Source organism: Scyliorhinus torazame, chromosome 7 (assembly GCF_047496885.1).
Source record: "Scyliorhinus torazame isolate Kashiwa2021f chromosome 7, sScyTor2.1, whole genome shotgun sequence".
NCBI classification, from domain to species: domain Eukaryota; kingdom Metazoa; phylum Chordata; class Chondrichthyes; order Carcharhiniformes; family Scyliorhinidae; genus Scyliorhinus; species Scyliorhinus torazame.
In genome coordinates, this window is record NC_092713.1 from 10,114,708 (window position 1) to 10,139,515 (window position 24,808).

The 24,808-nt window shown below is 47.7% G+C and overlaps 1 protein-coding gene across 1 annotated transcript in view; it reads left to right on the forward strand.

Moving 5' to 3' along the window:
- The window catches only part of LOC140427240 (uncharacterized), a 435,573-nt gene that overhangs the window by 148,867 nt on the left and 261,898 nt on the right, over positions 1–24,808 (forward strand). The window contains 3 exon segments of the mRNA XM_072512840.1: positions 7,833–7,886; positions 12,876–12,929; positions 14,200–14,253. Coding sequence (XP_072368941.1) covers positions 7,833–7,886; positions 12,876–12,929; positions 14,200–14,253 — 162 coding nt within the window.

Below are 24,808 nucleotides of genomic sequence, written 5' to 3' on the forward strand. Positions count from 1 at the left end.
TGTTTTCACTTCTACGCAGTCTTTATTGTCTCTTAAATTAACAACAGGACGAACAGCACAGTAGCACAGTGGTTAGCACAGTTGCTTCTCAGCTCCAGGGTCCCAGGTTCGATTCCCGGCTTGGCTCACTCTGCGGAGGCTGCACTTTCTTCCCGTGTGTGCGTGGGTTTCCTCCGGGTGCTCCGGTTTCCTCCCACAGTCCAAAGACGTGCAGGTTAGGTGGATTGGCCACGATAAATTGCCCTTCCTGACCAAAAAGATTAGGTGGGGTTACTGGCTTATGGAGATAATGTGGGCTTGGGTAAGATGCTCTTCCTAAGGGCTGGTGCAGACTCAATGGGCCGAATGGCCTCCTTCTGCACTGTAAATTCTATGATTCGATGATAAACCCACAGCTCCTCAGTTTGTTACTCTCCTGAAGGAAAGTTTTACAGACTCAAACCGTCTACTATCCCTCTCGTTACCGGTGCTGCCAGTCTTTCCACCAATTTCTGTTTTTCTTTCAGGTTTTCAGCATCTGCGGTATTTTGCTTGTTTTGTAATTGTGAGAAAATTCACGTTTAATCTGTATTTTAAGTTATTTGTGATGCTAAATCATGCTTTAATATTGATGTTGAGTGACTCGCCCAACATTGCACTAAAATTAATTGAAAACACTGCGGGTGTTCGTACAAATTGCCTTTTGTATTCTGAGCGTCTACGATGTGTCCGGTCTCGGAGCGGTCAATGGGATTTCCCATTGTATTCACACCCCATGCCACCGGGAAACCTGCGGAGGAGTTGCGCCCTAGGCAGGAGCGGAAGATCTTGCCCATAAACTTGGGATTAGACTAACATAAATCCCTGCCTGCCGAACTTTAACTATGATCCTTAACTGTTCCTCAAGGGAGATAAATCCCACCTCACAGACAGCTGGGACTAATGCCCATGTACAGGTGAGTTTCCTGTTATTCATAAAATGAGAACTCCCCTCCCTGACAGCGTGGTGGGTGTACCTACCCCACATGGACTGCAGCGGTTCAATACGGCAGCTCACCACCGCCTTCTCAAGGGCAATCAGGGATGGGTAATAAAGCATGGCCTAGCCAATGGTGCTCACTTCCCATGAACAAATAAAAAAATCCTGAGTTTTGCTGAAAAAAGAGACAGGCTGCTGAAGCTTTTCATCTCTCACTCATCAGGTCCAATTCAAGAATGCTAAATTTCAAAGGGAACAACCATTTATACAGCATGTTTGGGTGGCAAATTAACTCTGATTGGTTGAGGCGCTGCCATTACGAATGTATCAGGGAACTATTACCCATCCCCCTTCATGCTTTTGTTTAATTCAAAAGGCATAATGCCTGGACGTGTACTTTTTGCCTGCAGAGGAGACGCCTCTGCCGCATATGAATATATGTAGCTTATAGCAATTATGCTAAAAACAATTGAATATTATCAATCGGGCTCATTATGAGGTTCACTTATGCTAGAATGCTCGCTTGCGGATATCTTAATGAGTGCAAAATGAAAAGCTTCAACAGCATGTCTCTTTTAGCTGGTTTAGCTGGTAAGGCTGGTTTAGCACACTGGGCTAAATCGCTGGCTTTGAAAGCAGACCAAGGCAGACCAGCAGCACGGTTCAATTCCCGTACCAGCCTCCCGAAGAACAGGCGCCGGAATGTGGTGACTAGGGGCTTTTCACAGTAACTTCATTGAAGCCTACTTGTGACAGTAAGCGATTTTCATTTCATTTTTCATTTTCTCAAACGAGTCAAAGAAGAGTCATACGGACTCGAACTGTTAACTCTGTTCCTCTCTCCACACATGCTGCCAATACCTGCTGAGTTTATCCAGCATTTTCTGTTTTTAGTTCAGATTTGCAGCATCTGTATTTTGCTTTTATTTAAGCTATTTTAATCCTGTATTGAATCTTCAATCTGGGCAGATTAGTCGATGCCAAAAGAAAAAGAATAAGCTGGAAACACTCAGCAGGCAGAAAGAAAGACAGACCGAGATAATCGGATCAAACATTCAGCACTGTGATCTTTCCCGATTGTCGGTCCAACTCTCCCGTCCTGTCCGGCGATCCCGCCATCCGCTGGGGTCTCCGGCCATTCCCAGGTTTCCCCCAGCCCACCGGCCTTTCAGTGCAAACACGCTCCCCCACCAGACCAAATCTCTCGCTGCGTCCCTGTGTATGTATCGCGGCCAATCCCTATCACTCAGCGCTGCAGAAACATATTATATATTAAGTTTAAATTCTGCTTGACCTTTGGCTCTCCAAAGCCCAACCCCGGTTTAAACTCTCTATAAACCTTTCAAACACAGCAAAGAGAATTCCAACAACAATATTCCCATCCTGTGCCTTAACTCCCACACTTGTGACGCCTATATCCTGCTGGGGAGCAAGTAGTCCACCACTTGTTCCAATAACCTGGTGTTACCTTAAATAAAATCACAGTCCAGAGGGAAATTAGAGCACAAAGGGGCAGAGTACGTATTCCTTAAATTATCGACTTTCACCAGAACTGGATCACACACAAAACGTATTTATCCCGAAAGGTTTTTAGTAACTGAATTCTTCGGGGATATCCGCAAATCATTGAATCCTCCAGTGGAAATAAAAATATAAGGGGCCGATTCTCCGTTCCCCCAGCCCCGTGTTTCATGGTGGCGTGCCATTGGCTAGCGGAGCGAATCTATCTTCCTGTCGCTTCCCAATGGAGGTTCCCATTGAAGGCGCCCCACGCTCCCGGGAAACCCGGGGGTGGGGATTCACTGCCAACGGGAAGAAGGAATCCCGATGGTCAGAGAATTGCAGCGACAAAATTAGAACAGGAGTAGGCCATTCAGCCCCTCGAGACTACTCCACCATTCAATGAGATCTTCTTCCTCACATTATCCCCAGACCCCTCAGTGCCCAAGGCAGTTGAGAAAGTACCTGGGTTTGAATCACTAGCTCCCTGCTCCACTGTCAATTGCTCCACCAATGGAGCAAACCTATTCAGCTGTCCATTCCAAAGTTCACAGAGGTCAAGACTGAAATTGTGAAACTGAAGTCGCTTTTCCTCACTAGTTGTACAAAGTGGAGTCAGAGAGAGGATTAAAACTGAAAGAGCTTTAAGAACCAATTGTATCCTCCAAGTTCTGAGCATCACTGGATAAAACAACAGAAGGATGTGTAGACACACAAAGCTCTACACAAGAGTGTACCTTCGGAAATCCCCTTGTCCTCTCACCAAAACCAACTCTCTCCAAAATCCATTGTCCCTCCGCTGAGATTCCCTATTTCAGTGACTGTCCCTCCCAGGGAATTCAGGAGAAACTTATTTACTCGAGAGTGGGGAGAATGTGGGACTCGCTCCCACAGGGAGCGGGGAGACTGTGGAACTCGCTCCCACAGGGAGTGGGGATAATATGGGACTCGCTCTCACAGGGAGTGGGGAGACTGTGGAACTCGCTCCCACAGGGAGTGGGGAGAATGTGGAACTCACTCCCACAGGGAGTGGGGAGAATGTGGGACTCGCTCCCACAGGGATTGGGGAGAATGTGGAACTCGCTCCCACAGGGAGTGGGCAGAATGTGGAACTCATTCCCACAGGGAGTGGGGAGAAGGTGGGACTCGCTCCCACAGGGAGTGGGGAGAATGTGGGACTCGCTCCCACAGGGAGTGGGGAGAATGTGCGACTCGCTCCCACAGGGAGTGGGGAGAATGTGGAACTCGCTCCCACAGGGAGTGGGCAGAATGTGGGACTCGCTCCCACGGGGAGTGGGGAGAATGTGTGACTCGCTCCCACAGGGAGTGGGGAGAATGTGGGACTCGCTCCCACAGGGAGTGGGGAGAATGTGGGACTCGCTCCCACAGGGGGTGGTTGAGGTGAAAAGAATGGACACATTTAAGGAGGAAGCTGGATAAATACATGAGGGAGACAAGAATAGAGAGGAGATGTTGATGGGGTGAGAGGAAGACGGGTTAGAAACGGCTCATGTGGAGCATAACAACCAGCATGGACCAGATGGGCCGAATGGCCTGTTACTGTGCTGTACATTCTTCGTAACATTATTCTTTAAAACATTTTCAAATTTTTTTTCCCATTGATGGCCATTTTAGTGTGGCCCATCCACCTAGCCTGCACATCTTTGGGTTGTGGGAGTGAGACCCACGCAGACACGGGGAGAATGTGCAAACTCCACACGGTGACCCAGGGCTGGGATCGAACCCGGGTCCTCGGCACCGTGAGGCAGCAGTCCTAACCACTGCACCACCATGTGCATTGTAACTTTATTCTTCTGAGTGTGAATCTTCCAGCAGATTCCTCTTCTGAATTGTAACTCCCCCATTTGTAACTCACATTCCCTCATTTCCAATCTCTCCATTATAGCAACTGAGTCATTTTTCTCTTTTCCTTTCACAATCTTAATTAAAGACTGAAATCGCTGCGAATGCAAAGAGACAATAAGAGGTAATAGGAGATAATAAAACTTTAATTTATTTTCAATGAGTGACCATTTGTTTCTCTTCTCAGATTAGTTGGTAGTGTTGGAATTATTATCACAAAACCTGGATTCTAATGCACGTTTCCTTGTGTGATACATCATTTCTTCAGAATAATAATTTAAATAGCAGCAGTGTCAAAGATACTAACACAGGATCACAGGAAATAAGAGCTTGAGGATGCCATTCGGCCCCTCGAGCTTGCTCTGATTTTCAATTAGATTTTCAACGAGATCATTCTAACTAGATCATCTACCTCGACACTGTTTTCCCGCACTATCCCCATCTCACTTTGTGTTATTAGTATCCAGAAATCTATCCCAGTCACGGTCTTGAACGTACTCATTCACTGAACACCCCCAGGCCTCTGGGGTAAAGAATTCGAAAGGTTCACCACCCTACCTTGTACTCCCTCAGTGATAACGTATCTCTCCTTAAACAAGGGGACCAAAACTGTACACAACATTCTAAACGTGGCCTTGTACATATGCAGAAACACCTCTTTACTGTTATACTCCAGGCCCCTTTGAAATAAAAGCCAGCGTTCCATTTGCTTCCCTATTATCTTCGCACCTGTATGATAGCTTCCTGGGTTTCATGAACAAGGACCCACTCGTACCTTTGTGCTACAGCTTTCTGCATTCCCTCTTCATTTCAATAATAATCTGTCTTCTTATTCTTTCTTCCATAATGAGCAATCTCACATTAAATTCCAATTGTCAATTTTCTTCCCACTCACTTAACCTGTCAGTGTCTCTCGGTAAACTGCTCAGATCCTCCTTACAGTCTGTCCCCCCCCCCCCATCTTTGTATCATCCACAGATGTGCACTCTGTTTTTTCCTCCAAATCATTCATATATATTGTGAAGAGCTGTGGTCCCAGCACTGATCCCTGTGACACTCTGCTGGTTACTGCCCTCCAACCTGGGAATGACCCCCTTATCGCTTATCACTACTTCCTGTTAGTTAGCCAATCCCCAAGCCATGCTAGAAGAGTACCTCTAACACCGTGAACACCTATCTTGAGTAGCAGCCTTTGTGTGTCACCTTAACAAATGCCCTTTGAAAATCTAGATACACGACATCGACTGGTTCTCCTCGATCTACTCTGGCTGATACCTCCTCAAAGAACTCCAGTAAATTTGTCAAACTAAGGGGTGGCACAGCGGCGCAGTGGTTAGCATTGCTGCCTGTGGTGCTGAGGACCTGGGTTTGAATCCCGACCCTGGGTCACTGTCCGTGTGGAGTTTGCACATTCTCCCCGTGTCTGCGCGGGGTTCATCCCCACAACCCAAAGATGTGCAGGGTAGGTGGATTGGCCACACTAAATTGCCCCTTAATTGGAAAATAAATAATTGGGTACTCTAAATTTATTTTTTTTAAATTGTCAAACTATAGTTCCCTTTTATGACACTGTTTGATCAGATGGTGACTTTCGCAAATGCACTATTCTCTGCTTAATTATCAATTCTAATAGGTCTGCACGGCGATGCAGTGGTTAGCACAGCTGCCTCACGGCACTGAGGACCCGGGTTTGATCCCGGCCCCGGGTCACTGTCCGTGTGGAGTTTGCACATTCTCCCCGTGCCTGCGTGGGTCTCACCCCCACAACCCAAAAAGATTTGGAGGGTAGGTGGATTGGCCACGCTAAATTGCTTTTAAATTGGGAAGAAAAAAAATAATTGGGTACTCTAAATTCAAAAAAAAAAATCGATTCTAGTATTTTACCAATAACCAGAGTTAGACGAACTGACCTGCAGTTTACTGCATTTTGCCTCCTCTTTTTGAACAAGGGGACCACACTGGCAGCTTTTCAATCCTTTGGCACAGTTCCAGAATCCAAGGATGTTTTGGAAAATGACTACCAATGCATCCATGATCTCTGTCGCTACTTCTTTTAATATCCTGGGATGCAAACCATCACCTCCTGGGAACTTGTCTGCTTTTAAACCCATTAGTTTGCCTAAAACGAAATCTCTGGTGATGGTGACTGTGTTTAAATCCGCCACCACCGTATTTTGTACTGTTTCTGGGATGCTTGCAGTGTCCAGGTGGAGTGTGACCAGGCCGTTAAATGGCGCCCCAGGAGTCGGGAAAGGGATAGTGATCAGTTGAGCGCACAAACGTTTTGGCAGGTGGAGTAGAATGTGGGAAAATGTGAAGTTTTGCATTTTGGCAAGAAGCACAGTAAAACAGCATATTTTTAAATGGAGAGAGATTGCAGAACTTGGTGGTACAGAGGGATCTGGGTGTCCTGGTACATGAATCCCATAAGGTTACTGTGCAGCTACGGTCAGTGATTAGGAAGCCAAATGAAATGTTGTTGTTTATTGCAAGGGGAGTGAATCCAAAAGGAGGGATGTTTTGCTACAGTTGGACAGGGCATTGGTGAAACTGGGATATTGTACAGTTTTGGTCTCCTTGTTTAAAGAAAGGATATAATTGCAGTCGGAGCATTTCAGAGAAGGTTCACTCACCTGACACTTGGGATAGGAGAGGTTATCCTATGAGGAAAGGTTGGACAGGCTGAATCTGTATCCATTAGAGGTTAGATACTGAAAGGATATTGTTTAATGTTGTGTTAACCCCTACTTTCAAAGTTCTCTGATTGCCCCCCGTGTCTGAGAAATATTGATGTGTGTCCCCTCCCCCCAGCCCAGTACACAAAGGTCCATCATTTCTTTTGTTTAGATTTAGGATCCTGTTTTTGATTGATCAAAATCACTTTCGCACTTCCAGTAAAATCCACCATATTATGATCACTCTTCCCTAAAGGCTCCTTTTACAGCACGATTATTAATTAATGAATCCTTTCGTATTGCGCAGCACCAGATCTGAAATAGTCCATTCTCCAGTTGGTTCCTCAACCAACTGTTCTAGAAAACCATCTTAAGAAAAATCATTTCTCACATCAAAATGCTCACAAACACCATCTTCTCTAAACTATCCATAAAGAAAATAAGTTAAGCACAGAAGCATTAATACGGTTGTCAGGGTTTTAAAAATCCATTACATTCTAGAAAAGATTTGTGTCACTTTTCTCAGTTCTTCTTCCCCTGATAATTTGATGGCAAAACTAGGAACAGTATAATCTCACGATGCCATGTGGAAAAGGCCCAGGGAAGCATGTTTCAACTGTTAAGAAACTATGCGGTTCATATATTTGTGCAGAACATGGTTTTTCCATTATTTTTTTTTGCCCGAGGGTAAAAAGCAAAGACTCATCAATCGTTGTCAACTGTTTGAAGCAGCTGTTTTCTAATAGATTGTGTGCAGTTATACAATGTTGTTTTTGTTGAAGTGGAAATTCTCAATGCTCATTGTGTATCTCTATGTGTGGCAACGCGCTATCCAGGGTGATCACGGTGTGCTGGGAGCACCTGGCGAACGAGGATATTCTGGAGACAGGGTAAGTTTTTCAAACTTCAAACCAAAGCTCTTCTTTTCTTTCCTCCCACTTCCGGATTCTTCTGTTTGATGTAAAGGCAGCACAGAGTTCTCGCTGATCAGATTAACGTGTCTGTGGGAACATCATGCTGGTTTGTTGTGGTGCATTCTGGTTTGTTTGAGACAAGCACCCTCTGAAACCTGAGATCATCTCTCCAGGTGCTTTACTTGAGAGGTTAGAATCTTTAGCGGCATCTGTAAGTTCGTCTCGAAAACAGACACAGGGTGGTGTGTCTTGAAAGAAATGCTTGAAAAAACATCAGCTATTTTTCCAAGGATTTTGAACGTTTGCAGGGGGGGGGGGGGGGGGGGTGAGGGGTGGGGGTGCGGGGGGTCCATCTCCAGCTCAGCTGAGTTCAGAGAATCATTTTGACTCGCCATACTGGCGTTTCCAATCGTCTCCTACACAGCATCCGCGCACAAGTCGGTGCAAATGCGAACAGGTGGGCCATCGAGCCCACACAACAATACCTATAAAACAGCTTTAAAATAATGAAACATCCCAAAGCACTTCACGGTCACACGCACACGCATGAACAGCCTTTAGGGCAGAGGGAGAAAAGTTTGGTCATTTGACATAAATGGCAAGGACATCTAAAAGGAGGAGGGAGAGGTGGAGAGGTGAAGGGTGTTTATAGGACCCACGCAGGGAGGCAGTGGCATAGTGGTAATGTCACTGGACCAGTAGACCAGAGACCCAGAGTAACACTCTGGGGACCCAAATCCCGCCACGGCAGACGGTGAAATGGAATTCAATAAAAATCTGGATTTAAAAGTCTAACGATGACCGTGAAACCGTTGTCGATTGTCGCAAAAACCCATCTGGTTCACTAATGCCCTTTAGGGAAGGAAATCTGTCGTCCTTACCCGGTCTGGCTTACACGTGACTCCAGACCCACAGCAATGTGGTTGTCCCTTAACTGGCCCCTCAAGGGCAATTAGGGATGGGTAATAAACGCTGGGCCACACATTAGCCACGCCCACATCCCATGAACAAAAAAAAAAGCCAGTTGGTAAATCCAAAACTAAGACACGGATCTTTTCTTTGTTGAGCGGGTTTATTGAGTTATTCCGTCTCGGAGCTCTCCTCCCATTCCATCCAGTGTCCCAGCCATTCCCAATTTATATGCTCAAAGACAATTAATACCCTTCACCTGGTTCTCTCAAGCGTAACAGCGCCATTGGCACGAACACCGCTTACAATGTAATTGACATGACATTGACAAAGCTTAACAATGTAATTAACAAGACATTAACAGAGGAATGGAGCTGAGGGCCCAGGTAACTGAATGTACGTCCGCCAATGGTAGAATGATGGGATTTGGCAATGCCCAAGTGGCCAGAACTGAATGAGCACAAATATCCTCAGGACTCTGAGGCTAGTGGAGATTACAGGGATAAGGAGGGAGCGGGGAGGGAGATTTGAAAACAAGAATGAGTATTTAAAAATTGCAAACAAAATCAGACACATGAACATAAGTGTGAACACGCACACCCATGCCTCGGAATTTGACACTTAAACCGCTTACAGCCCGGATCACTGTGAACAAGACAACACAGGAACAGGCCCTTCGGCCCCTCCAAGCCTGTACCGGTCATGATACCAACCTTTGCCAAAACTCTCAGCACGTCCTTGTGCCGTGTCCCTCTATACCCATCCTATCCATGTGTTTGTCAAGATGCCTTTTGAACCCCGTTAATGGATCTGCTTCCACAACCTCCCCTGGCAACGCGTTCCAGGCACTCCCCACCCTGTGGAGGTCAGAATGTTGGAATCACGCTTCAGTTTTGAAGTAATTAACCTGGGATCTTAGTAATAACAAAGTTGTTAGTGTGAGGACCCCAGGTGTACAGCTGGTCCTGAAATACAAAATTATCACTTTAGAAATAAAAGAACAAAGGTGCATTTTTAAATTGGGTGTCATCAAAGCGAACAGTATAGTTTCTATGTAGGATTTCTCGAGCAACACATGCTTAGAAATTGCGAGTAGCTTTTATGACACAGTCAAACCATCTTTTCTCAGAGTTAAAATTTCTCTGTGCACTCTTTTTAGTGTTCTGCTTAATGTGCATGCTTTATTTTGCTGTATGTGCTATTTTAAGGATGTTATTCATCCAGGGTGGGGGGTTGTGTAATGTACTGTGACCATAGCATGTGATTTTAAAATTCATCAAAGCTACAGAGACTTCCTTCCGGACGAGGGGCAGACTTATTGTTACAGGTATGACTGAGCCATTGCTCAGTTGGTGACAGTCCCTCGCCCCTCAGCCCGAAGGTGAGTTCAAGTCTCACTCCAGGCACTCCGGCATTAGAAAGCTGGGCTGACTCACCCAGCGTAGTACTGAGGGAGTGCTGCACTGTCAACGGTGCTGTTTTTTCAATGGGACGTTAAACATGTGCCCCATTTGCTCTCTCAGGTGGACGTGAGAAAACCCACGACTCCATTTTGAGGGAAAACCGCGGTGCTCTTCCTTGTATTCTGGCCAACCCGTATCAAAATCATCATATTCACGTTCAATAGCGTCAGAACCGATCATCTGGCCATTAACACATTGCAGTTTGTGGGACCTTTCTGTGTGCAATTTGGCTGCTGCGGTTCCTACATTACAACAGTGACTGCACTTCCAAAATACTTCATTCGCTGTGGAATGCTTTGAGACATGCTGAGGTGGAGAACGGTGCTGGGAGAAATTCAAGCTGCCTATTTTTTATTTTTGCTTGACACATCCTGCTCCAGTCCCGACCATGCAAAGTATCGGCGTCCAGTTTGACGACTTTGAACAATGATTGCTCACACCTGACATTCACTGATTCAGATCGGCAACTAATTACAAACTGGTTGGGGGAAAATAAATCAGTCTCTCCATCTGGCTCAGTCTGACACAGAGCCATTACTTAATACCATGGTGATCGCTGTTGATTAACCTCTCAGTTTAATCCCTCCAAGGCCTTGCCCCCCCCCCCCCCCCGCCCCCCCCGTCTCTGTGATCTCCTCCAGCCTCACAGCCCTCCCTGTGCTCATTCAGTTCTGGCCTCTTGCACATTCCCGATTCCCATCGCTCCACCGTTGGCGGTTCAGGACCCTGGGCCCTGAGCTCTGGGGTTTCCTCTTCAAACCCCTCTACCTCCCTCTCTGTAGGACAGTCCTTGACCCCTATCCCTTTGACACGGATTCTGGTCTGCTGTCCTGATATCTCATCATCTGACTCAGCGTCAAATTTAATTTGACGTATTGTGAAGTATTACAGCCCATTTTACTTGGTTAAATTCATTCGATAAATACAAGTTGTTGTTGTCAAAGAAGGGAAGATTTTCTCTGTGAGCGAGCTGTAGTACAATTTAAACTGGTGATAAAGAACCTGTTTACAATTTTCCTGCACGGGCCACACAGTGGAAATGCTCTCACCCTCCCTGGGTATTTGGTTCAATCTGAGCTTACGTTGAGTTCACTTCCTGATTAAAACCCTGTTGAATTTTATTCAGCAGCTGATATAATTCCAAAGGCCCAATTCACCTTTATTGTACAAGGAAAGTTTGCTGGGACGCAATGTATTTCTTGTTGTGCCACACATCAAAGTTTCATGCCTCAAACGACAAGGTTGATTTTTCCTGCAGGAGGTGCTGACACCATTATAACTATGGACTGGGCTTTAGAACTGAGCTTAGGAGGAACTTCTTCACCCAAAGGGTTGTGAACCTATGGAATTCCTTGCCCAGTGAAGCAGTTGAGGCTCCTTCATTAAATGTTTTAAAGATAAAGATAGATAGTTTTTTGAAGAATAAAGGGATTAAGGGTTATGGTGTTCGGGCCGGAAAGTGGAGCTGATCCAACAAAAGATCAGCCATGATCTCATTGAATGGTGGAGCAGGCTCGAGGGGCCAGATGGCCGACTCCTGCTCCTAGTTCTTATGTTCTTATGTGTTGCCCACTCCGGTAGGCTATATTCCTCGGGGTTTCATCGCACAGTCTTTTCCCTCCAAGCACTTCACCCCCTAAAGCCCTGCCGTTGGTCACTGAACAAGCCCACCCACCTTCCACCCACCAATTGAACAGACGCCTCATTATTTGATTGGATCTCAATCAAACAGCCTTTTCCATCTCTGATATTTTCTCAAATTTCTAAAGCCGCCACAGAAAATGAAGCAAAAGAACATGATTTTCTTCGAATCCCCCAGTGATCTTTCTCCCTGGTTTGCTCACAGCAGTGTTCTGGAGATGACTCTTCAATTCCCGGCGACTTCCCGTCAGTCCGGTCCTAACTGTAGCGAAGAGCTGCAGGAACCCAGAATAGGAAATGAAAATCGCTTATTGTCACAAGTAGGTTTCAAATGAAGTTACTGTGAAAAGCCCCTAGTCGCCACATTCCGGCGCCTGTTCGGGGAGGCTGGTACGGGAATTGAACCGTGCTGCTGGCCTGCCTGGGTCTGCTTTAAAAGCCAGCGATTTAGCCCTGTGCTAAACCAGCTCAGATGCAGAGAGTCTGCTGTAAAAGGGAAGTGGGGGGGCTCCACAAGGTAACTGCCTTTTCCAGCACACCTTGGGGGCCAAGAGGGGCAAGTGTGCCTCCTGCTGGCCCCTCGAGGGAGTTGCTACCCTCCCTCACTCCCGAGCACTCTTTGTATCCCCTGCCGAGCACAGACCTCGCTCCATTCCCCTTACGACACCTCCTTCCCTCCACAATCATGCCCTTCTCACGTCACCATGCTCCCATTGGTGGCCCCGTTCTCGCCCCCTGTTGCAGAGAAACATCCTCGAGTGACCCCGACTTTACCTTTCTGCCGCTGAACTTTCACCCAGCCTGGTTCACAGTGAGTCTGGCTCTGATCAGGATTTCCGCAGCGTATTCAGGGTAGTTTGACTCTTTTTGTCCCTTGTTGCAAAATGGGAGTGAAGAACTGCGAACATTGACACGCCTGCATTGGTACCTGAATTGTTCTTTCTTCTTTAAGGGAGGAACTGGTTTGCCAGGACCACCGGGATTGAGAGGGAAACAAGGACCACAGGTATCCCTATTTAATTTGCAAGTGTTTTACTCAAATGCAACATCCTAGTTCATATGCAGGAAAAACAACATAACTGCTTGTGCTAAATTGAGAAGGGGTTCAGAGCAGTTGCCACTTGGCTGTACAATTGGTCAAAGATAACAGGAGAGGGCGGGCGCATCGGTGTTTTAATAGGATGCCTTTTACTATCTTTCCAAAAGGTTTCAAAGTTCACAACTGAAGCAAAACCCGTCATTAGTTTTCCAGGTATAGATCACAGGTGGAGATGATCATCACATTTACTGCGGTTTACAACTGAACAATAAGTTTTAATAGCTACCGAGAAAGTTTGTATATTCAAATAGTCACTGTTTGAATGTGACAAATCAGCGATTTTAATGAATGATTTCATGGAATCGTACTCAGTCAGCTCCAAAGGTGTCCATTCAGCCCGTCGCCTTGTGCTATCCCTTTGGCACAAGCTCACCAAGTCCCACAATCCTCTGCTCTTTCCCTGTAGCCGTGTACAGATTCACCCTTTCAGCCAATAATCGATTCCTTTTTGAAAGTTATTATTGAATCTGCTTCCAGCGCCCTTTCAGGCAACACCTTCCCGATCATAACAACTCGCTGTGGAAAAATGTTTTGCCTCATGTTGCCCTGGTTCGATTCTGGCCTTGGGTGATTGTGTGGAGTTTGCACGTTCTCCCTGTGTCTGCGTGGGCTTCCTCCGGGTGCTCCGGTTTCCTCCCACAGTCCAAAGATGTGCAGCTTAAGCGGATTGGCCAAGGTAAATTGCCCCTTAGTGTCCAAAGATGTGCTGGTTAGGTGGGGTTGCGGGGTAAGGATGGGAGAGATGGGCCTGGGTAGGGTGCTCTTTCGGAGGGTGGGTGCAGACTCAATGGGCTGAATGGCCTCCTTCTGCACTGTAGGGATTCTATGGAAATGCGAACACTGAACTTTAAAAGATTCCTGGGCAGCGCAGTGGCCTTGCGAACCCCCAGCACGTGATCATCAACTTGTATTCAATGCATAACTTGTCACAATCTGTGGCAAAGTTAATGGACAATGAAAACAAAATTAGATTTACAGCAAGGATAGTCATTTTGAACCGTAGGGATACCCGAATCTCCACAGAATCAGAAATAAATGGCTTATTTTTCCACACAGTTAAGTGCATTAAACATTTGATTTAAAGCTCCTTATTCAAGAGGAATTGTTTCTCCGAGAATATTTCTGTTTCTGATGAATTGAAACAATTGGCTGATGCTTTATTTCCTTCTCATCCTAGGGTAAAGTTGGTGATTCTGGACCACAGGGATTACAAGGCCCTCCAGGACCCGAGGTAAGGATTTCACAGAAGTGAACTGTTGTGATTTCTTATTTCAATTTACCCCAGGCCGAGGATATAATTATGAAGCGAACATTTCCAACTCTCAATTGTCATTACTCTTCAACAATATGCATTTATCCAGCGACATTGATGTAGTAAAACATCCTGAAGGAAAATAAAACATTGGGAATGGGAGTAGGCCAAAGGCTCCTTGGGCCTACTCCATCATTCAGCCTGACTCTGGCTGGTCATCAATGTCAACTCCCTTCTTCCACTCCATCCCCATATCCATTTATTCTCTGAGTCTATGGGCAGGGGTTTTGCAGCGTAAATCAAGAAATTTCAATTCCCCCCCCCCTTGCCCGCTCGAACCCTCCCATGCTTTATCCATGCCAACTCTTAACCCCACTCACCCCCTATGGTCCCTGATGGACCCCTTGCCGACTTAATAACAAACCATGCTCCCCCGCCCACCCCATGGGCCGTTAAAACCATTTACTCCTTTACGGCACAGTAAGAGGTCATTCAGCCAATCAAGTCTAGGCTGGCCAGCCAGTCCTATTCCAGCCATTGTATTCTAGTCGCTCGGCAAGTTTATTTTGTTCACGTGTCCATCCAATTTCCTTCTGATATCATTGATCGTCTCTGCTCCCACCAGCCCCATGCGCCACGCGCTCTAGGTCGTCACCACTTACTGCGCAGAAATGATCTTCTCCAAATTCCTCCTGCATCACTTTCCTAAAACTTTAAATCTGTGTCCCCACATTCTGATACCATCAGCGAATCGGAATTGTCGTGTTTCCTTCGCCATGTCTAAACCTGTCATAACCTTGAACACCTCAAGCAAATCTCCCCTCAACCTCCTTCGCTCCAACGAGAACAAGCCCAGCTTCTCTAACCCAAACCTTGGAGCTAAAATCTCCCCCACCCCTGGAACCATTCTGGTAAACCTTCCTCCTCCGCACCCTCTCAAAGGCTCCCTCATGTCCTTCCTAAAGTGTGTCGACCACAACGGGACACAACACTCCAGTTGTGATCTAACCAGAGCTTTATCTAGTGTGACATCCTTGTTTTTGTATTAATTGAACCGATTTACAAAGCCAAGTATCCCATAAACTATGGAGAAAGCACAGCGAGGGTTTACCAGGCTGATTCCTGGGATGGCGGGACTGTCATATGAGGAGAGACTAAGTCGGTGAGGATTATATTCATTGCAGTTTAGAAGAATGAGGGGGGCATCTCATAGAAACTTCCAAAATTCTAACAGGATTAGACAGGGTAGATTCAGAAAGAATGTTCCCGATGGTGGGGGAGTCCAGAACTAGGGGTCATAGTTTGAGGATAAGGGGTAAACCTTTTAGGACTGAGGTGAGGAGAAATGTCTTCACCCAGAGAGCGGTGAATCTGTGGAATTCACTACCGCAGAAAGCAGTTGAGGCCAAAATGTTGTGTAATTTCAAGAAGGAATTATTTAATTCCATAGTGATCTATAAAGGGATCAAGGAATATGGGGGGGAAGGCGGGATCAGGGGATTGAACTTGATGATCAGCCATGATCATAGTAAATGGCGGAGCAGGCTCGAAGGGCCGAATGGCCTCCTCCTGCTTCTATTTTCTATATCTGCTTATCTGTATTTCCCAGACCATCATGTCAACATGTGAAAATGCATCGGTATGGTGTCACTTAGACTATTGTTCCCATCGCTTCACATTCGTTAGCGAGAAGAAGGTTAAGAGGTGACTGAATAGAGGCATACAAGATGATGAGAGGATTAGATAGGGTGGACAGTGAGAGCCTTTTTCCTTGGATGGTGATGGCTAGCACAAGAGGACATAGCTTTAAATTGAGGGGAGATTTAAATTGAGGGGAGATAGATATAGGACAGATGTCAGAGGTAGGTTCTTTACTCAGAGAGTAGTAAGGGCATGGAATGCCCTGCCTGCAACAGTAGTGGACTCGCCAACATTAAGGGCATTTAAATGGTCATTGGATAGACATATGGACGATAAGGGAATAGTGTAGATGGGCTTTAGAGTGGTTTCACAGGTCGGTGCAACATCGAGGGCCTGTACTGCGCTGTAATGTTCTATTGTCTATTCCTGAAATCCATCCCTATCCTGTTGCCAATGTTTGTATCATCCACAAATTTCGAAATGGTATTCCCAATGAACAAATCCAGATGATTTAAAAGCAAAGGTTTTGTTAACAACCCAGGGGACCTCACTGCACACTTCTCTCCAGCCAGAAAACCTTACAGCTCCCATCCCAACTCAATGCCAACCCATGCCTCCACCTACCACCCTTTTCCCTTACGCCCTCCTTGCCAACTCACTCTGCCCATGGGCACACCGCAGGAGCCATGTTGAAATGAAATAAGGTACATGCTTAAATATCTGTTACACCCTTCACTATAATAAATAAAACACTTCCCTGAATGTCCATGAAAGCCCATTCAAATCTTTAAAAGTCACTTAAGTACTGAATCCCTTATCAAAACAGACTTGGCTTCATAAGCCCGCATCAAAGACTGCTAATCATTTAACAACCTCGTTGAGCTGTCAATCAAACTGTGAACCCCCACAGCTGGAATATTGTTAAGTTGTGGAAAGAAGCTAAGGATAATGACAGAAAACAGCTGTTGTAACTGCAAGAACAGATTTTTTTCACTCTCACTGACACAGCAGACCTTTTTTATTTTTAAAGGAAAGGGGATTTAATTAAATTCAAAGCTTGACAATTCTAAATATGTTATCCACCCTTTGTGAATATTCACATTTCCTCCATAAATTCCTAATTCCCATATTGTGGGTTATGGCCTATGAGGCAGCAAACATTGAGTTTGTTGGATCTATTGAGTTCGGGGGCGGGATTCTCCGACCCCCCGCCGGGTCGGAGAATCGCTGGGGGGCAGCGTGAATCCCGCCCCCGCCGGCCGCCGAATTCTCTGGCACCAAAAATTCGGCGGGGGCAGGAATCGCACTCCGCCGGTCGGCGGGCCCACCCCGGCGATTCTCCGGCCCGCAATGGGCCGAAGTCCCGCTGCTTTCATGCCAGTCCCACCGGCGTGAATCAAGCCTTCACGCGAACCTACCTTCCCGGCGGGACTGGCGGCATGCACGGGCTCCAGGGTCCTGGGGGAGGGGGGGCTCAGGCGATCTGGCCCCAGGGGGGTGCCTCCACGGTGGCTGGCCCACGATTGGAGCCCACCGATCGGCGGGCGGGCCTGTGCCATGGGGGCACTCTTTTCCTTCCGCCTCGGCCACAGCATCTGCGATGGCCGATGCGGAAGTGACAGCCTCCCTGCGCATGCGCGGGGATGAGGTCAGCAGCTGCTGACGCTCCCGTGCATGCGCGGACTTCCGCCGCCTGGCGCAGTCCCTTCGGCCCTGGCTGGCGTGGCGCCAAAGGCCTTCCACGCCGGCCAGCGGCGCGCCAACCACTCCGGCGCGGGGCTAGCCCCTCAAGGTGAAGCCTTGGCCCCTAAAGGTGCAGAGAAATCCGCACCTTTGGGGCGGCCCGACGCCGGAGAGGTTCCCGCCACTCCATCCCGCCGGGTAGGGGAGAATCCCGGCCCGGGTCTCCTGCCTCTGAGATTCACACTTCACCTCGTTTCCCCTACTGGTGATAATGGAGTCCGTCGGAAGTCGGATCTGGGTCCTGTCCGCCATTTTATAGAATCATGGAGTCGCCACAGTTCTGTGAAATTCCAGCCATAAATATTTATTGATTTCAGTCTTGAATATATTCAATGACTGAGGAGCAATTATCACGCAAAATTTAACAAAAATGTCAACGCTGAAATTGATAGATTTTTGTTGGGAAAGATATTAGGGGATAAAGGAATATTGACAGTTGGAGATTAGCCATGGCTGAACAGACGGGCGGTGGGTGGTGTGGGGGGGGGTCTCCTCATGTTCCTAAACTCATGGGCGGGATTCTCTTTTCCCGAGGCAAAGAGTTGACGCTGTCGTAAACACCGTCGCGCTTTACGACGGCGTCAACAGGCCCCCAGGATCAGCGATCCTGAGCCCGACGGGGGCCAGCACGGCACTGGAGTGACTGACGCAGCTCCAGCTGCCAATACCGGCGTCAAACGGGCGCCGCGGGTCTGTGCATGCGCGCTGCGGCTGGTGCCAATTCGCGCATGTGCGCTAGTTGCCTTCTCCTCGCCGGCCCCGACGCAACATGGCGGAAAGCAACAGGGGCTGAGCGCCGAAGAACATAAGCCGGCCCGCCGATCGGCAGGCCCCCATCGCGGGCCAGGCCGCGGTGGAGGCCCCTCCCTGGGGCCGGATCCCCCCCCTCACCCCCCACCAGGCCACCCCCCGCAAGATGAACGCCGAGGGCCCGCCGGGTGAGACCACACGGGAACGGCGCTGGTGGGACTCGGCTTATCTCAGCAGCCACTCGCCCAAAGAGCGTGGAGAATCGCCCGGGGGGGGGGGGGCGCGTAGAGTGGTCCCCGAACAGCGCCGCACCAACCGGGTCACAGAAGAATCGCCGGACCGGCGTCGGAGTGGCGTCGCGTGAACCGCGTCCCTCCCTGGCGATTCTCCGACCCGGCCTGGGGTGGGAGAATCCCGCCTCATATTTGAACTAATGTTCCATGCATTACTTACCTATCCTGACAAGCGCATTAGCAAGCAATAAATGCTGGCTTTGCCAGAGATGCTGTGAAATAATTAATATATAAAGAAAATGCTGCCAAACCCATTGAACATAATGCAGAGTGCATTGTTTGAATATTCCTGATAACTTGGGCGTAGAGTCAGATCCAAGATGTATTCTCACTCTGTCACAAGAACAGAGGGACTGAATGGCCTCCTCCCGGTCAGGTTCACAGGATTGTTACAGTGCGGAAGCAGGCCATTTGGCCCGTTGCAGGCCGGAGCCAGTCTGCACTGGCTCCCCTAATGAGCATTATTGTTGTGTTTTGGAGGTGTGATGCTGGGGAGCACAGAGGTTTAAACCAACGGAGTTTTATTTACAGTGTGTGATCTCTTACATGGCTGTTCCTCGCGCTCGGTTTCCCATGGTAGGACTTATGACGTCACTTCTGGTGAATACGTTAATATAACAGAGCTTCGCTAGAGCTGATAAGAATTAATGCATCTGCATAACATTGCTTCCCCCTCTTAAATTGAATGCCCCTGACAAATTCAACATGGGCATTAGTCAACAAGTCAGGAGATCTGGAGGTCGTCGCTCTCACAATGTTTGGTGCGAACCATCTTCTTCATTCTGGTGGTAACCTCTGGCGACTTGGTGTGAGCATCAACCGTCACCAAGAAGATATGCCCCTCAAAAAGCCCTGCAGAATCCACATGCACGTGTTGTCAAGAATCTTTCCTGCGCGAAGTTTCTTACCTTCGCGCAGGAAGAACATGTTCTAGCTTCTCTTCAATTTCCGCATCCAGTCCAGGGCACTAGAAATAACAACTCGCCGATCCCTTCATGTGTACGATTCAGGATTGGCCCTCACGTGGCTTCTCTAACACCCGTTTCCTCAGTGGTGGTGGATTAATCACTGAGACCCACAGAACACATCCTGACAATACTGACAGCTCCAATCTCCTGGAGTGGCAGGGTGTCATGTGAGATGCTACTTCAGACCCTGTAATACCATATCCCTCACTCTGAGAGGATCGGATCGGCCAGAGTGTGTTTCCTCACTTGTTGAGCAGTGGCTGGTGTGTTGTCTATTTGTTCAAAGTAGAAGATGTTTCCATTTGAACAGTCTGACGAACTACCTGGCAGTGGTAATCTCGAAGGTATATCTCCATCACCATGTAGACTTGCCTGTCAGTACTGAATGGGTATCAGTCTGTGCGGACACAAGCAATGCCCAGCGTTGCATTCTACTTGTAGCAAGTGACAGAATTCCCGTGTGTGGTCCAATCATGGCTCTTAATGGGCGATGGCCCACCAACAATGTGGACTTTCTCCCATTCAGGAATTGATGGAATTTCTTTACTCCAAAAAATGATCCCGAATGTTTCCCTTTCAATCTGGGAATAGTTACTTCCAGCTTTGCTCAAGGGTCGAGAAGCAAAAGCTACGGGTCTTTCTTCACCTGATGGTACGGTGTGAGAGATCACCGCTCCTACACCATAAGGAGATGTATCGCAAGTTAACTGTGCGGCTAATGTAGGATCAAAGTGAGAACTTCAGATTTAAGTCACGCTTATTTGGCCTGCACGAGAGCGTTATTGCATTGATCCGAGCACTCCCACGTCCGGTTCCGGCACAAGAGGTGACGCAATGGTTTTAGAATTGTTGCCAAGTTTGCAACAAGACTTCCATAGTAGATCAACAATCCCAGCAAGGAACATATCCCAACAAGGTTAATATCCTGAGGTGCAGGCGCCTCTGTCATAGCCTTAATCTTTGAAGAAGATTTGGGAATCACAAAAAGCTATCAGGCAGGTCCAACAAGTAGTTAAGAAGGAAATCGGCAGTTTGGCCTTTATTGCAAAGAGGTTAGAGTTTAATAACCGAGAGGTTTTGTTGCAATTGTCCAGGGTGTTGGTGAGGCCTCACCTGGAATACTGCGTACAGTTTTACGTAATGTCAAAGATTGTGGGGGTAGAGGTAGCTCCGAGTCGGGAGGTGCCGATATTTGGAGTGTCGGAGGATCCGGAAGTACAAGTGTGGAGAGAGGCCGACATCTTCGCTTTTGCCTCCCTGATAACCCGGAGATGGGTTTTGTTGTGTTGGTGGGACTCGGAGCCGCTGAAGGTGGGGGTGTGGGTGAGCGATTTGGCGGAGGTCAAGATCATCTTTCGGGGGCAGTGGAGGAGGGGTTCACCTTGAGGTGGAAACTGTCTATCAACTCTCTTCAGGAGTCATCAGCAGTGGGAGGAGTGTTTTAATTCTGGTTGGGGTGGGGAGGGCCAAAAGAGGAGCGGGTTCTGGGGTAGCAGCGAGCCGAGTGGGGAGGGTGCAGGGAGGGTGGGGTTTGTTACCTGTTGCCACGATTGGCTTCTGTATTTTTGTGATTATATATATGGTACATGGATTACGGTAAAATGATATAGTGTAGATTTATTTGTTCTTAAGGGCAGCACGGTAGCATTGTGGTTAGCGCAATTGCTTCACAGCTCCAGGGTCCCAGGTTCGATTCCCCACTGGGTGACTGTCTGTGCGGAGTCTGCACATCCTCCCCGTGTCTGCGTGGGTTTCCTCCGGGTGCTCCGGTTTCCTCCCACAGTCCAAAGATGTGCAGGTTAGGTGAATTGGCCGTAATAAATTGCCCTTAGTGTCCAAAATTGCCCTTGGTGTTGGGTGGAGGTGTTGACTTTGGGTAGGGTGCTTTTTCCAAGAGCCGGTGCAGACTGAATGGGCCGAATGGCCTCCTTCTGCACTGTAAATTCAATGATAATCTATGATTAATCTAGGACAAAGGTTCGGCACAACATCGTGGGCCGAAGGGCCTGTTCTGTGCTGTATTTTTCTATGTTCTATGTTCTATATACATTTAAAATGTCTTCAATAAAATGTTTTTCAAAAACAAAAAGTTTTGATTCCCTTACCTAAAAAAGAGTACAGCAACATTGGAGGCAGTGCGAAGGAGATTCGCCAAGATAATTCGTGGGATGATAGAGGGTTGTCCTATCAAGAGTGACTAAATAGTCTGGGTCTGTATTGGAGCTTAAAATAGCGAGGGGTGACCTTATTCAAACAGATGAGATGCTGAGGGGGCTGACGGGGTCGATGGTGAGATGTTTCCACTGATGGGAGAGTCTCGGACAAGGAGACAGCTACAAGATAAAAGACCATTTAAATCTGAGGTGTGTAGAAGTTTCTTCTCGCAGAGGGGGATGAATCTCTGGAATTCTCTGTCCCGGAGGGTGGCAGCGGCTTGATCATTAGAAGTATTTAAAGTGGAGGTGGATATATATTTGATAGATCGAGGAAGAGAGGGCTCTGGGGGAATGGCACAGAAACAGTTCCAGTGAAGGCCTCATTGAAGTAACTGTGCCACTTAATGGGCAAACAGCAGATTTGTAGTAACGGGAAACTATCCAGCATTGATGGGTCAAACCTGGCTGGAGAAGATTCGACTGAATTGGGCTAGGTCAACATGATGGACCATTGGAGAGTGCGGCCTCCGAAACACTGTTGTGTTTGATGGTGAATTAGGGAGCATGAAAGATATTACAGTTCAACTGAAAAGAAAAGGAGAAAGCCAAATACAATGCTTCCAGAGATTCCTCTTCATCTCTTCCAGTGACTAGGATATCATCCAGAGAGCACTGGGCTCCACTCAGGATCCAATCTATTGCTCTGTGAAGCAGTGCAGGAACTGACGTGTACCAAGCGGCAATCTTAATGTCACAATAGTCTGACGTTCCTGTGGCTTCGTGTCCACATTCATCTGTAAATGAGTTTGGCTCAGATCAGTTTTGCTGTAATGTTGGCATCCTGCCCATCCCACAAACAAATCAAAGTGAGGCAGTGGGTACTTTTCGGCACATTACAGTGGATTTATGATGACCTTGAAGGTCCCACAAATCACGAAGGTCGGCCGGCGTGGGTCAGGTAGGTCTGCTGACGTGGATCGCGAAAGTCGGCTGGTGTGGGTCGCAAAGGTCGGCCGACGAGGGTGGCGAAGGTCGGCCGGCGTGGGTCGCGAAGGTCAGCCGACGTGGTTCGCCAAGGTCGGCTGGCGTGGGTCGCAAAGGTCGGCTGACGTGGTTCACAAAGGTCAGCCGGTGTGGGTCGCGAAGGTCAGCCGACGTGGCTCGCGAAGGTCGGCTGGCGTGGGTCGCGAAGGTCGGCGGGCGTGGGTCGCGAAAGTCAGCCGCCGTGGGTCGCGAAGGTCGGCCGACGTGGGTCGCGAAGGTCGGCCGCCGTGGGTCGCGAAGGTCGGCCGACGTGGGTCACGAAGGTCGGCCGGCGTGGGTCGCGAAGGTCGGCCGGCGTGGGTCGCGAAGGTCGGCCGGCGTGGGTCGCGAAGGTCGGTTGGCGTGGGTCGCGAAGATCGACCGGTTGGCAAAAGTGGGGCCCAGGAAATAAAGTTTGAAAAACACTGCTCCAGCTGAATGAGCTTAATAATTATCAGCTTTATAATTAGCCACGTTTTCTTGGCAGTTCCACAGTTGAATTACAAACTAATTAAAAGTAAAGATCGAGGCTCCGATTTCTTGTTTTTCTGGTAAAAATTTGAAGAGACACGCAGTTTGTGCACAATGCCACAAACTAATGGTTTCTGCATCTGTGACAACAGACTGTCTTTGTAGAAATGTCTCGTTCCTCCACCATTATAAAATCCCAGTGCTGTACCCAGGGTCAATACTCAGCAGAAAATGAATCATTTGGAATCAAACAATCTTTCACAGGATAAAATACCCCCATCGTTTAGCTGACAGGGACCGATATTTCTGTCAGTTCTCTGAATACAGGTTGTAAAGATAAATTTGTAGTTTTACTGAGAAATTTGTCTTTGAAAGAAAGTTTCACTAAGATTCACAATGTGCTGCCAATGTACAGTGAAAGGCTAAAGTTCAGGTATTTCCAAAAACTTACATTGGGGATTACGTTGATTGAAGCTAGGTCGGAATTAAAGTTTCCAGTGTGTTTCAACAAAACGCACATGTAGCCAGTTTTCAGTTCTGACTCTCCCTGGCAAATGTTCACGTGTATTTCTTCCAACAACTTCTGTTGCTCCTTCAAACACAACTTTGATGACAAGAGGCTGGGATTATATTGAATGATGTCAGCTCATGTTGATGCTTCACTTTAAATAGTAGAGCGAATATTGAAGGCGCAAAGCAGTGTGAATATAATAAATCTTCACTCCCACCACCATCTCCTAACTCCCCCAAAGCACAAGTCAGCAGTGTGATGGAATGCTCTCTGCTTGCCTGGATGAGTGCAGTTCCAACAACATTCAGTGTCATTCACGACGAAGCAGCCCGTTTGATCCGCACTCTAACCACCACCGATGCACAGTGGCTGCAGTCTGTACCATCTACAAATGCACTGCAGCAACTCGCCCAGACTCCCTCGATAGCACCTTCCAAACAGGTGCACTCCCATCTGGAAGGACAACAGTAGCAGACGCTTGGGAACACCATCATCTGCAATTTGCCTTCCAAGTCATTCACCACCCAGGTGTGGAACCATATTGCCGTTCCGTCACTATCGCTGGGTCAAAATCCCAGAACATCCTCTCTAATAATACGCAGGGACTGTGGTGGTCCAAGAAAGCAGTTCATCACCGCCTTTGCAAGGCTATTAGGAATGGACGGGCATACGGTGGCGCAGTGGTTAGCACTGCTGCCTCACAACGCCGAGGTCCCAGGGTCGATCCCGACTCTGGGTCACTGTCCGTGTGGAGTTTGCACATTCTCCCCGTGTCTGCGTGGGTTTCGCCCCCACAACCCAAAGATGTGATGGGTGATGGATTGGCCCCTTAATTGGAAAAAATGAATTGGGTACTCTAAATTAATAAATAAAGGAATAGACAATGAATGCTGGATTAATGATGCCAAATTCCCAGGAATGAATAAAGAGGCTTTTAATATACAGTACTCACCAATCTATGAAGTAGCAAGCTTTCAT